This window comes from Agelaius tricolor, unplaced genomic scaffold (genome assembly GCF_023055355.1).
Source record: "Agelaius tricolor isolate 1412-34295 unplaced genomic scaffold, bAgeTri1.0.p SCAF_8, whole genome shotgun sequence".
NCBI lineage: Eukaryota > Metazoa > Chordata > Aves > Passeriformes > Icteridae > Agelaius > Agelaius tricolor.
In genome coordinates, this window is record NW_027269268.1 from 48344279 (window position 1) to 48358336 (window position 14058).

General features: G+C 39.0%; 1 protein-coding gene across 6 annotated transcripts in view; it reads left to right on the forward strand.

Moving 5' to 3' along the window:
- The first annotated feature begins 6409 nt into the window (after window positions 1–6409).
- The window catches only part of FAM184B (family with sequence similarity 184 member B), a 36189-nt gene continuing 28540 nt past the window's right edge, over window positions 6410–14058 (forward strand). Inside the window, exon 1 of one of the 6 annotated variants that reach the window (XM_071432659.1) lies at window positions 6410–7039. In XM_071432659.1, coding sequence (XP_071288760.1) covers window positions 6905–7039 — 135 coding nt within the window. In that variant the 5' untranslated portion in view covers window positions 6410–6904. The remainder of the gene's footprint in view (window positions 7040–14058) is intronic. The other 5 variants (XM_071432653.1, XM_071432655.1, XM_071432654.1 and 2 more) reach the window with 5 other exon arrangements.

The window sequence follows — 14058 nt, forward strand, 5'->3', positions numbered from 1 at the left end:
CAGCCCACTCACCTTTCTGTGAAGACTCACCCTGTCTAATCACCCTTTCTGTGAAGAAATTCGTCCAAATGTCAGGCTTAAGGTGGCGCATTATAAGACTATGTTCCTCTGGTCCTGTATCGGGTTGCCTGTGAGCAGATGCCGACCCCATCTGGCTATAGCCTCCTTTCAGGTAGTTGAGTGATAAGGTCCCCCTGAACCTCCTCCAGGCTTTGCATCCCCAAATCCCGCAGCTGCTCCTCATGGGATTTGTGCTCCGAACCCTTCGGGGCGGGCTGGGAGGGAGAGGGATGAGTTGGGGCTATGCGGGGCTGCGGTGGCCCTGCGGCTGTTCCAAAGCCCATTCCCGGTACCAGCCCGGCTGCGGCTGAGGACCTCCAGAATTCCGTTCGCTAAAAGATTGAAATGCGCCCGACAAACCCGTCCGGAGCCGCTCTCCAGAGTCCTCTCCGGACGTGAGCACCAGGGAAAGTAAATACAGACGGGTTCCGTCTGTAGCATGTGCGGCAGCGACCTGAGAAAGCTCAGCCGCTGTGTAAATAATAGAAGCTCATTGAAACTCCCGCTCTTCTGCACCCTCTGCCAGGGGCCCGAGAAGGCGGACATACGGAGGCAACACCCATTTGTGCTCCTTCCACACCGAATCCCTTTTCAGCGGAAATTTGCCCCAAGTTTCCAAGCGCTTGTTGTGAACCTAATGCTTTCCCAGAAATCCTTTAACTTGAGAATAGTAATAAGCCTCATTATCTCAGTATCTCATTAAAAACAGGAAAAATAGCTCAAAGCCCAGAGCTGCGTTACTGTTACGGAACGTTCGGTGAGCATTTAATGACACAATTAACGAAACAAGGCCGGCGGTCATTAGCTGAGGGGAAGCATTCTGAGCATCTATCAATTACAGAATTACACACAACATGCAAAGAAGTGAACACGAGCTGTGGGCAGCAGGAACTTAAGGTTTGACGTCCATATATGTTTGGGCTTTAAGCAAAAAAAGTGCCTAATGGACCTCAAGGGATGACAGCTATTTAGTAAGGACAGGTGACAAACCATCAAATGACAATAGGTCAAAAAGGCAGGACCTGGCTTGAAGAAGAAGGGTCATTTTTGTCTAAGGAAAAAAAAAAGAAAGAAAGAAAAAATAAAAAAAAAGAAAAACACTAGGGGTCAGTCTTGTTCTAGATCTGAATCTTCCTAGTGTTTTACTTAAGAGGCAGATTTTAATCAACCAAATAATTGGAATTATTTTCTCCTTACAATGGCGTCAAGGATTATGGGATATATATGAGCTGTATGTGAAGAATGGAGGGCAGCAGCTGGAGACAAAGTATCTCCTTTTGTAGACTAAAATAAATTCTAAAATAATTTAAATATGTGGCAGAGGTTTTTTTCCCCTGGCATATTATGCTACCATGCATATGTATGTTTAGAAAGATACCTCAATTTTAAAGATGAGTTTTATATTTTTAATTAACTTCTAAAATATACAGATCAGGCCTAATCACCTTCTGCTCCTAGAGAGTAGGAAATTGATTCTATATGTACAAATACAATAGTAACATAGAATCTTACATGTTAACATTTTTTCTAAAAGTTTTCATTTTATGTTGGAGAAATAATCACTCTACAAAACCACCATAATCAACTGCAAATCATCAGTGACTTGAACTTTTTTTTAAGGTTAAATTTTGTGGGGAAATACAATGTGTAACAATCTTTCTGTTTAATATATTTTTACTGGATAATTACCTTCATATAGCGTGGTTTTTTTTCTGCAATGGAACTCCTCTCTGTGCACAAGAAGATGCAAAGAGGAAGATGAGCAGACAAACCTTTGTGATTCTTGTGGCATTAAAAACACAGGACAGTTATTTTAAGTGAAATCATAATGCAAACTGAATTATTTTTGATTCACATGTTTAGCATCCCAGTTGTGCCTACCTGCATCTCAGGTCTACAGAAGAAGACTTTCCCTGGAGAATACCTCATAGTCCCTTACCATGGATTTCATCTAGGATGTGAGATTTATTTTCTACAGACTGCTTTAAATATTTCTGCTAGGCTTTGCATTTACAGGTAGAAATAGAAAATTCTCAGTACAATTGATATTTCATATGTAGGTAAATAACATGCTGAAGCAGGATCACAAATGCTGGTCATGTTTCTGTGGTACCAGATACCTTGTTCAACAGATAGAAATGTTGCCATCATAATTTTTATTAAAGCTTACTTTAATGCAGCCTTGACTGCAGTGATCAGCTTTAATGAGTCCTGACCTGCCTCACATGAGGCCTGGAGCTACAGCCTTTGCCTGTGGGCCCAGGAATCCATTCCAGCTCTGCCCTGCACCTTCAGTTCCTTGCTGAGCTAACTGTGGGAGCTCACTGGGGACCAGCTGCTCCCTGAGGGCTGGGTATAATGACTGACCAGGAGGGCAAGGATGTAATGAAGCCCCAAAGGTTATAGCCAGTGGGATTCCACAGTTCTATCCAGAAAAGAATGATGAAATTCTGAACCTTGAATGGTGCTCTGAGCCCTAAAGGGTAATGCACTCTATTAATTCCAGCTTTTTTCATTATCCTTTGAAGTAGTGACCTTATCTGCCATGATCTAATTCTCATGACTCACTGTTCTAGATCCTTTCTCTTTCCTTTGTTGGTCCTGTTATGTGAGCAAATACAGTGCCACAGGGTAAGCCAAACTTGCTGCATGCCAATTACTTTGTGGTAATATTAAATGTAGGTCATTGGATAAAAAATGGAAGTAGCAAAAAATGGAAGTTGATGCTATCCTGTTAGGTATCCAAGGGCTTTTATATCTGATGTGTCCAGTTGGTTCCAGTTTCCATATTTAAAACATAAACATAATAATGTTTCATCCATAATTAAGCCATCATTATGGAGCAGAATCTGAGCTTATGTCCACCACATTGCTCCAAAACTTGTATATATCTAAGTCAGCTATAAAATTGTATATGCATTTTTGAATAGTTAATGTTTTCAGTCAAAGAGGAAATCAGTAGCCCTTCTGCTGTGTTTGGAATCCTGTCTGTTTTATGAGGTGGGGAGAAATGAAAAATATAAAGTAGTTATGTATAATATTTTTAAATGTAATTATGTATAACATGGATAATTACCCAAGATGTATCAGTGGCAACACTTTATATTTGTCATTTTTCTTGTACTTAATCCCAAAACAAGTTTTATTGGAAATGGATTAGTGGATTAGGTGAGCAGCATAAGTTTTATGAGTCTTCTGACTGTTCTTGTTATCCTTATTTCCCTTTTTTTTTCCCCTCTTGTCAAAAAAAGAGAAAATGGTTCCTGGATTCTCTAGGATCAAAAAGCTACTCCAGGACCAAAGTGAATGTAAGTGGAGATCAAAAATGAGGATAGTGATTTAGGAATTGAATTAGAATCTCGGGGGTGTATCTTCCTTTACTTACACACTAAGTTGAGAGATTTTAAGTCAGTTTTACTAATACAGCTTTTTCATTTGAAACATGGAATCAAAGGAAGGTTTGGGTTGGCAGGGACCTTGAAGATCATCTAATTCCTGCTGCCACCCCAGCGCTGCTGTGGGCAGGAATGCCCCCCACTAGCTCAGGGTTAATGACTAACTCTTGTTCTACCATTTTCAGAGGCAAACTTTGTTGGACTGCAAAACAGCAGTAGAATGTAATCCAGGGAATCAGTTTAACTTTGCTGTTGCATATTAAAAAAAAATCTCACTGAGCACTGGTGTTCAGACAAAGAGTGAAAGAATTGGGCTGTATTGATTGTGTTTTAGGAAAGCTGTCTGCAATGTGTTAAACAAAGGTGCAAACTTATGTATTAAACATTTGCAACAGAAATATTTTTTTTATGTCTTGGAATTCAGGGTATGGCTCTTTTAATAGTAACTAGTAGCTAGTCAGGAGATTGCAGAAGTTATGAAGTCTGAGTGTTCAACAAGCAGGAGGTATCAAAAATGGAAGGCTTATAGTCTTTTGCTCATGTTTGTTTTTGGTTTTTTTTATGGAAAGGAAATTAGTTCATATATCTGAACAGCAAAGCTACAAACCTGTGTAGAGTTAACCAAAGACTTATAAAAACTGTACTGACATGACCACCTTCTCTCACAATTTTTTTTTTTTACCAAAATTAATGCAGCAATAATAATTCAAGCAGAAGCGTTTTCTGGTTAGATTTTTTGATTTTTATTTTAAAATGTTTTTGTCATCTGCTGCCCCAAGTTCAGACACATTCTGTAATTTACTTGTGTTCCATGTGATTCTCACAAAATCTGTATTTGTATAGTACACATTTAGATTAGGCTTGGTGACATCCTTGTTTTGTCATCTTATGACATTCATCTTATAGATGATTCCTAGATCAGTTACAAGAAAAAAAAAAGCTAAATGCTCATTGAAACATTCTGGCATTATCTGCTGAAATTCTGTTCTTGATACTAAGTTGGGTTTTTTGAGTAATGAAACTAATGAACCTGAGTCATCTGTGAATTTATTTTCTGTTGTTGCACTTTCTGGTGCATGAGATCTGACTGAAACTTTTCCAGGGTTTGAAGTATTGTCTGAGAAGTCTGAACTGAAAATACTTCACCAGTGACAAATTATGTTCTGCTAAAACACCATCTTGTCCCAAAGTCTCAAGTTCTTTCCTTCTAATGCCCCAAAATTCATAAACAGCCTGCTTGAAGATATCTCAGTAGTTTACTCCTTTTCCAATGTATCTGAAGATCTGTTCTTCTCTGTTCTGCTATGCCCATACAGGTGTCTCAAGTCTCCATCCACCCCTGCATTCAGGTCCAGTGTTTAATTGAACAACCATAAATGTTACTGTCCACCTGTGTGATAACACAGGTAACTTCTTGTAAGTACTTGTAAAACCTATTGCAATTTTCTTAATTTGCTTTCTATTTTCACTTAGTTTGTTCTATTTTTTCTGAAGAAACAATGTGTTAGGACTTAGCTCCAGCCCTTGCTCTTCTCTTGATTTTCCTAATAAGCTTGTCAATTTAATACAAATCTTACATTTAATTAAATTCCTAGGCTTTTTCTCAAATTGATGACCAGATAGAGAAGGTATTATAAAATATTAACAGAGTTAAACTTATGTGTGAGTACATGTCTTAATCAGACAATTAGCAGTGGCATGTCCCTATGTCCTAGTCACAGAAGAAGTTCCAGCAGCATCTTGGACACTAGTGCCAGTGAACAAAGAAACTGCACTTTGTCATTCCTTTGTGCAAGGATCTGTTTCTCACCTTTTCTTATTAATGCTCTTTCTGGGCTAAACATCATTTCTCTACTTAGCATGTCTCAGCAGCTGTGATCATTTTCATTTATACATTCTATTTCTCAGTCTTCATTTCCTTTCATTCCTGGAATGTAGACTTTCAGCCTCTGGAGATCTAGAGTCTCTCCTTTTCTCTCAGCAAGGGAGAACAAATCAAGGGTTTGTTTCCCTGCCCCAAGGTCTTATCTTCTTACATCTCTACAGTGTTCCTTCTCCCCACTGCCTTGTAGGTATTCTTCTGCCCTGATATTTTCCATGTAGGAGTGTTATTCTTAACAGTTCTTTGTCTCTCTTTGCCCTCAACAAGTTTTTTCTGTTCTTCTTCTGCCCTACCATTAACTGACACCTGATAATCTTTCTCCTCAATTCTGATAGTCCTCAGGACGCTCTTTTTTTAAACCCACCACTGGCAAAGTGGAAGCTTCTCACCCAAGAAGGATGGCAAGAACTGCCAGGAGATCAGACTGGAAAGCTGCCTGCCTTTCCAGGCAGGGGCAGCAGGGCAGAAGCAGCCTCATGACCCCCCTGGCTGGCTGCAAGTCAGTAGGGCCTGAGGCCTCAGCATTTCCATGGGATCTCTTGCACTGCCTGCAGTGACACATCAGAGGGTGTTGGGCAGTTCTTGGTTTCCCTCATCTCTTCTTTCTCCCTTTTCCTCTTTTCTACCTCTCTTACTTCACTCTACTTGGCCTTCTCCTACTTCTTGTCTTCTAGACTTGTTTAAACATGTTCACCAACAGTTTTCTTGTATAACACTTCACTGAAGCATTCTCTTTAAAATCCCATTATCTTAATAGCTTGCCTTTCTTGTGTGTGTATTTTTCTGCCTTTTCTGTCCCTTTATTTATTTTACATGTCCAAGCCTGATCTCTAAAGAAAGGAAGAAAGGAAGAAAGAGAAGAAAGAAAGACCTGTAATACTGTCAGTTTTCTTCAGGCACCTTTCCAGTGCATTTAGTGTAAGTGAAGGGAACGGAGTCTCCTTGGATAAGGTAGGACACAGCTCCTGGGCTCAGCTGTGCTCGTGGGCCCCTTGGCTCCCATTCTGCTTTCAGCGCAGCAGCAAAAGCTAACAAAGGTTTTCTTCATCACCTATGGGCTCATCCTGGTTTAGAGAGGATTGCCAAAATAACAGAGCTTGTGAAAGGTGCCAACACTCTCTTCTCAGATGACCTCTTCAGTCCTTTGACACTTAACAAGGCAGCATGATCTGATCTTCAGGCAATCTCTCCTACAACAGATCCCCGGCAGTGTCTGTGCTACTGTCTCTAGGCTGGCTCAGCGTCTCCAGCGGGGAATTTGTAGCACCCAGCCGCTGGCGTCTTCTCCTGGCGGAAGCTCAACCATTTGAAGAGAAGGGGAGGGAAAAAAAAATCCCAATCAGGACGCTTGCACATGCTGTTCTCTGCTTGCTCGCCTGGGTGTTCTGCTGAAGGACTGGGACATCTGCAGAGGAGGGGGAGCGGCGGGGCAGGAGCGTGCCCTGCTCGGGGCTGAAGTTCCTGCAGCGCCGGGGCTGTGAGTGCGCTCAGCCGGGGGGCGAGCAGCGGGGCCGGGATCGCGCTCCCCGGAGCGTACGCAGGCAGACGTGATTAAAATTCAAGCCTAATGGCCTCTGGCATAAACAACATTCATCAGCCCGGGACTTGCAATGGATCTAAAGCCGCTCGCTGCTGCTCGGCAGAGGAATGCAATCGTGAAATGCACGTGAAAATGTGCAAGAAGATTGCCCAGCTCACTAAGGTAAGTCTCGCTGTTGCAGTTTTTCCAGGGAGGTGAGGCTGCCCTGGCCGGGGGTGTCAGGGAATTGTCTCCTCTGGTGCCCTGTGTGAGAGGAGGGAAGGGAAGGGGCTCCTCTCTTTCTAGGCTGTTGCCAGAACATCGCTGTGCACAAACTTCCCTGCGCGCAGTTCCCCGCGGGGGCTGCAGCCCATCCTTAGGGGTTGCCTTTGTGGCAGCCGATGGACGCCTCGCACTGAGCTGCTCTAATTACCGTGCCACCATAGGGGGAAGAGCTCCAGCTCCGCGAAGACGCGGGGCTTGTCTGGGAGCTGTTGAGAGGGATCGACAGTATCCGCTTTGCTTCTAGAATTACGAAGACTGCAAGTAATTTGAGTTTTCTATGTTCTCAAGCAACATTGTTGCAAAGCTGCAGCCAACGCGTGGTGCTACAGTACAATAGTACTCTGACTCGCGGCTAATTGTTCCTGATGTCCATAAGAAGAGCTACTTTAAATGACGTTTGTAAAAGGAGTTGGAAAAGAGACAGGACTAAATTACGTCATTTATTGTACTTAAAACTTTTAGTCAGTACTGAACTATTCGATATTTTCCACACCATGTTAAGAAATAAGAGAAAGTATGTAGGAAATGGCAGGTATCTATTAACCTATTCTTATGCTGCATCTTTGCCAGTGAGGAAAAGCTATTTACTACCCTTGTTTACTAATGCAGCTTTTACATGGTCTGTAACCTCGCTGCAATTGATAGAGACTTAGTAGCAATGAAAAAACATTGAAAATACAGGTCAAAGAATAAGTCATTTAGATGTTCAAGTTAGAATGGCTTACTAGTTAGAGTGCTAGCATTCTCATGATAACTGTACATGATAATGTACATTATGTGCATCAACACATAAACAAGAGCTACCTCTAATTACATATACTGCCTATATTATACCTTCTGTACTATACCAATACTTACTTTACAGGTTCTTTGATTGTATGTTTTAAGAGAATTTGTGTACATATAATCCTTACTTTTGCCTATACATTGCATAATTTTATCACAGTCATTTTTTTCAGATGTCTTTTGCTAAATTTCTACTGTTAAAGTGTGTGTGGGTTCTTTTCTTTAGTTTTGATAGAATTTCCCCTCTAGATGCTCTTCAGTTATCTGAAATAAAGATGATTTATACCTGAAGCTCAAAAAATACTTCTGGATAGCAAATAATTCTGTTTTGGAATATGGCTTGTAAGAAGCAGTTTTCTCTGCAATAACACTACACTTACAGAGAATTCATGGCACAACTGGAATTTTAATCACATGCTTTCCCTTCTGAATTCTGTGTAGACTAATGCAGTACCAACAGCAAGCATGTAAGAAGCAAAATTTGACACCAGATCAACTGAAAAATGGCTATATGGGAAATTTGTTATAGTAATTTTTGACTTAGGAATTTTGAGAGCTCCCTTTTAAAGCACTGTTTTCTTGGTTATATTACAGTCTGAATGATTATAATAAAATCTCTTCTAAATTTAAATGGCCCATAGTACTTCCCTTTTTGTTTCTAACCCAGTATGCAGTACTGCTGTGTGTTGTTGCACAGCTGCAACTTCCTGTCTCAGTGACTGTAGATTTTCATTGATGAGGAGATAACGATCTCATTATTCATCTACTCAGTGTTGTGCCAAGTGAGATGAATAAAAAATATCTAAATTAGGTATAAGATCTATATCTTGACTTCCTTTCTCTTTGTTACATAGTCACTAGGGGCCTCCTCCTACTCTCAAAGGCAAAGTACATAAAGGTATCAATAGGAACCAAACTGGGTGAGGTGATGAGTCCCTGTCCTTGCCTGTAGTGCTGATTATGCCTTAAGGTGTTGGTTAGGGGAACACAGGGATCCAGGGAATCCCAACAGGTAATTTGGGCAGAGACTCAGAGCTGCTCCCATTCTACTGCCCTGCTATTTCTGGTTTTGTAGAGGTAGAACTTAGGAAGTTTTCATACCTTCAGTCATGCATTTTTTCTGTTCTGCACATTTTTGGCTGTAGCCAGAAAAAAATACAAACCCTTAGCAATATTTTGTTTGCTTTGAGCCACAGACTACTAGTTTTTTGTAGCTCACTTCTCTTGAAAAGGGTGTATATACATTTGATTGTAGCAGAATGCATGACTTTGTAGTAGTTATTAAGTAATACCAATAATGACATTCAAACTTCTCCATCAGACACTGGACTCACGGCATGCTGCTTCATGCTTCCCAGTTCTTTGTACTTCTGTATCTGTTTAGCAATAATGTGGAGTTTAAGATGTATGGTGACTTTTATAAGACTTGGGGTGTCACTCCCTACTGCTTCAAGTTATGGATTTGTAACATCTACTGGCTATTAAGGGATTTTCATCTGCTTATGGTTTCTCAGCATAGTCCTTTTTACTTGAAATAGGATGAGAAATTCAAATGAGCTCTTGAAGAAGAGTGTTGAGGATCAGCTTTCATTAACAGAGGCAGTTTGGACAGGGCTGCCAGGAACTAGCTACACTGCAGGTATCCATGCTATTCAGGCTTCTTTTCAAACCTCTGCCATGAGGCTCAAACCAAACCTGCTGTTCTGGACTGCAGCTCTGAAACCAAGCCCAATATCAATACCTAGAAAGGTTACAGTACCTGGTGATCAGAGAGCTGCCTAAGCCACAAAGTAGTTCTGTTTCCTTCTTAGAAAAAAATTCCTGGATACCAATGGAGGGCTATGTTTTAATGAGAGAAAACAGTTATTCTCAAGTACTTTTTTTCCTTTGGGGTTCATCTGACTCTATGTTGCAAATCTGGGAGCCTTGTTGTAAAAAGCACATTTTAAATTGCAGTATTACTGGTCAAGTAGATTGTTACTAAAAAATAAAGTCGAGTAGTCTGGCAAAAATGTTGTGTATGTATGGATACTGTGAGTTGTAACAGAGGAAGAGAGTGCTGATGCAAGGAAAAGTTAATTGCTGGTAAAATGCACTTGCAAACCCTTTTTTCCCTTTAGGGGAAAGAAATGTCAAAGGGAAGCAAGTGTGTTCCTCTTCCAGAAGCAGCAACGTACGCAGATGTTCCTTAATGACTCTGTGTGGAGCAGTTCAAAATGTTACATGTTCTGACTGCCTATCACCAGCAGTCACTAGGAGGTTTAGCTCCTCAGCTCAGTCAGCAAGGTAGAAAATATGACCATTATTTAATAGTCTTCAGTGCAAAATCAGCCAGAAAAGCAAAACCCTCTTTCCTTCATTGTTCAAGGGAGGGATGGCTGACTGTTGCACTAATATGCTCATATTTAGTTCTGTTAGCTTCACTCTTGTGGGTAGAAATTTACTGAAGAATTAACAAGTGACCTGGCACGTGTGTGAGGGCATAAACTCTGTACACCACTGTAGTGTCTTGTAGCAGGGCTATATATTAGTTCTTTTAACCTTTCCTGCTTTATTTGCCATAAAGCTATCAGACATTTCTTGGTTTTAGATGCAAAATATGATCAAATTTTAATGGTTTATTCTGGAAGCACCTAACAGCTGGGTAACTCTAACAGAACACTTCTGTGGTCTACTCATATTCCTGTTGAAAAATGTGGCCTTTTTCACATAGTTTAAGTTTATTGACCTTGTTTGCTGTACTCAGTAACCAGTGCTTGCAGTGGTTCAGCTGCTGTGCAGTTGGTTACTATGCTACCAGAGCTCTCCTGTGTGCTTGAGGCTTTTTGATCTCAACTCTCTAGAGATGTATTCAATATTCTACAAAAATGAAGGAAAATAGAATAGAATAAAAACTAGGATCATGCTTTTGGAGTAACAGTATTTTTCCTTTGGGCAAGGAATATAAAAAATTATTTCCATGTAGGCAAATAGAGAGAATCTATTTATAAAACTGCTTAAATTATGTGCTAAAAAGACCAATGAAATCAGCCATCCCTATCCCTAAGTACTCTCATTTGTTTTCATTATTTTTGTGTACAATTTGCTACCAAAGCTAGCATTATTTTTGCCTATGAGCTGACAAGAATGTGCAGGCTGATTTCTTAACTTGTCATTACTATGTTTTTCCTTAGAGAAAGTTCCTTCCTAAAAAGGAACTCCTGTATTATTAAATGCATGTGCAATGCCATAAAATTGTGTTGATCTGCTAGTCAAAAGCAGTATTAAAGCCATACTTCTGTTAGGAAAAAGCCTAGCATCTTATTTGGATAGCTAGAAATGATTATTTAAATTAATTCAAGGGATAAGAATGATATCTACGTATGGAATTACTTTCTTACCATACAAATTTAGCACTAATTATATAAAGTTTGCAGAAAATCTGATTGTCTTATTAACTGACAACTCAAGACTTCTTTATAATGGAGAGTACATAATGAATTCAAGTCTCTTTATCAATGAATACTAGTTAATGTTTATATACAACATGTTTTGCATATTATTAAGATGCAAATTACAGACAATAGGCAATAAAATATCTAATTATCCATTAATTGCACAAAAGAAAGTTGCAGGTTTATAGCTTTTTCATGTTCTTTTTTTTAATAGTAATATTTAAAAGTCTCTTTTTCAGTGACACTATAACAGTACCTCTCTCCTAATATTTCTTTTAGCAAGCGTGTACATGCCAGTGTTTTACAATTGTGAAAATTATACCCAAATTAGAAGTCAGTGCCAAGTCAGTTGAAGACATTCTCATGTAAATATTTTGAGCTATGTATTTTAGGCTTTTGAACACTCCAGCATTGAATATTGTATATAAAATACTTTTTTTCCATAAAGTATCATGTTCTTCCTGCCCCACCCCCAGCAATCACATCCTCATTAGTTAAAAGATTTTCTATGTTTTATTAAAACAGCTGTAACACTGAGGTAGAACTCTCTGTTGCCACCTCTACAGTCATATTTTAAACACGTTAAGTGTCTCACTGTTTTCCTTGCCTGTACACAAACAGACTGTCTTTAGTCTGCTTCTGAAAACTACTTAATCTGTTTTTAAGTGGAAACAGATAGACATGTGAGTTTTGGGTTTTTTGGTGTTTTTTTTGTTTTGCTTTTTTTTGCTTGTTCCTAAAGCTGGCAGGAAGTCTGTGAATGTAGTTAGAGCAGTACCAAGTCTGAGTTAATTTATCCAACCCCTCAATGGACACAATAACTCAAACTTCTCTGTGCTGGTTCAAACTTGGCATTTTACTTCACGTGTATTCATTTGTCTTTCAAAGCTCGGAGATAGCAGAATGCACACAACTCTGTTACTGAGGAAATATTGCCTTTATTTCATAAAGAAACTACAAACAGACTGCTTTCAAATAGGGATTTTTCTTTCTTAAGTTAATGACCTGGGTGAAGTTCTTCTGAAGGAAGATGATATTTTTTTAATGTGGTTGTCATTCAGAACTTTGTCTGACTTGGTTTTTAGGTACTTAAAATAAACACAGTTTTAACTTAGAACAGGTTACTACCAGCAAAGTCTTCTGTTTTAATGATCTTTGGAAGCTACAGAGTTACAGCATCTGGCTGTGACTGTGCACTGAGTAACTATACAAGTAACTATATAACCCTCTTAGAGGGTTATAGAAGAGCTACCTTTAAATGTAAATATGAGCCTGCAGTTGATTATTTTCCTTTTTTTCATTCAGCAAGAGTGAACTACTAGCATTTGACAACAAGATTGTTAAGAACTATAGCTAATACTTTTACATGTTTTACAATGTTGAAATGTTTTTACTGAGATACTGATGATATGCCTTAGTATTTAATAAAAATAATGAATTTTCTGTAGACTACAGGACATAGCAATGCAACAATGCATTGCTGCTACACTCTTTGCAGACTGCTTCCACTTTTTCTGATGATAAATGATGGTTAAACTTTCTTGGTTTTATGATCATTGGTGCAATCCCAGAATGTGTTCAGCATATGCTTAATCAGAGTATCTTCCTGAAATGGGAATGTGAGTAGTGGCTGTATTCAACCTATCTCCATTTGACTGTTACAGATGCTTGTGTAAAATGTCCTGGGTACATCAGTGACAGTGTAGTGTTATGCTGTATATTATTATGTAGCCCTTTAGCTTCATAACACTATGTTGACTTGGGGTCCAATGATGCTGTTTTGAAAATGAGGAGAGAAAGTGAAAGAAAAATATCTTTTAAAAAACACTATGGTGAGGTCTGTCTGGGACAATAGCCTGATTCTGATGATGCCCAGAGAGTTATAGGAATATGACATGCATCTGGTGTTCTTGTCTAAAGTTTCATTGCCTTCATTGGTCTGTGAGATTTTCTGGAGACTGGCAGAGTTTCTTAATACTTCCTTGCCCTAATTGGATTTTTATTCAATACATTTTACAATCATTTCTTGAATCCCTGTGTTCTTTTAGTTAAATTTGCTTACAGCAGCAAGAACTTAAATTTTGGTGCCTGTAGTAGCGGAAACTGATTTTATAAATTCATAGATACCTGAGGGTTCTGATGGTTTCTTTTCTTAATTAGCAAAGTATCTAGAATGTGTAAAGAAATCTTTTAAATTTTAAAAAGTCCTCTCTGAGAATGCAAACTACAGGAGAGTAAGAATTTGATCCAATCTGTATAATGCTTTAGTTTGGGTTAGGAAGAAACAGGACTCATTTTATCTATGCTTCTCACAGCTCTACATAAAGGGCAAAACTTGCAATAAATATTGTGTTTTAAATAAATTATAATATTTGTTTCTACAAAACCATGTATTTGTTTGTGAAAAATCTCTTCCACCTCGAGCTGTAATTGAATCAACAGTTCTGCAACTTACACTTGCAAGACTTTTAAATCCTACTATATTTAAAGTAAATACTTGGAAAGATGGGAATCAAGTGAGAGCTTACTTGACAAGTCTCTTTGGGTACTGTATTTATTGTAAAATTGGACAATGTTGCTTTATTGTAACCTGCAAATCAGAAGGTATTTTGGAAGCATAAAATTTCAGGCAAATATCTAGAATAATTTAAAAAACCAACCAAGCAAAACTCTTGACAGCACTGAACATGTGTCTGC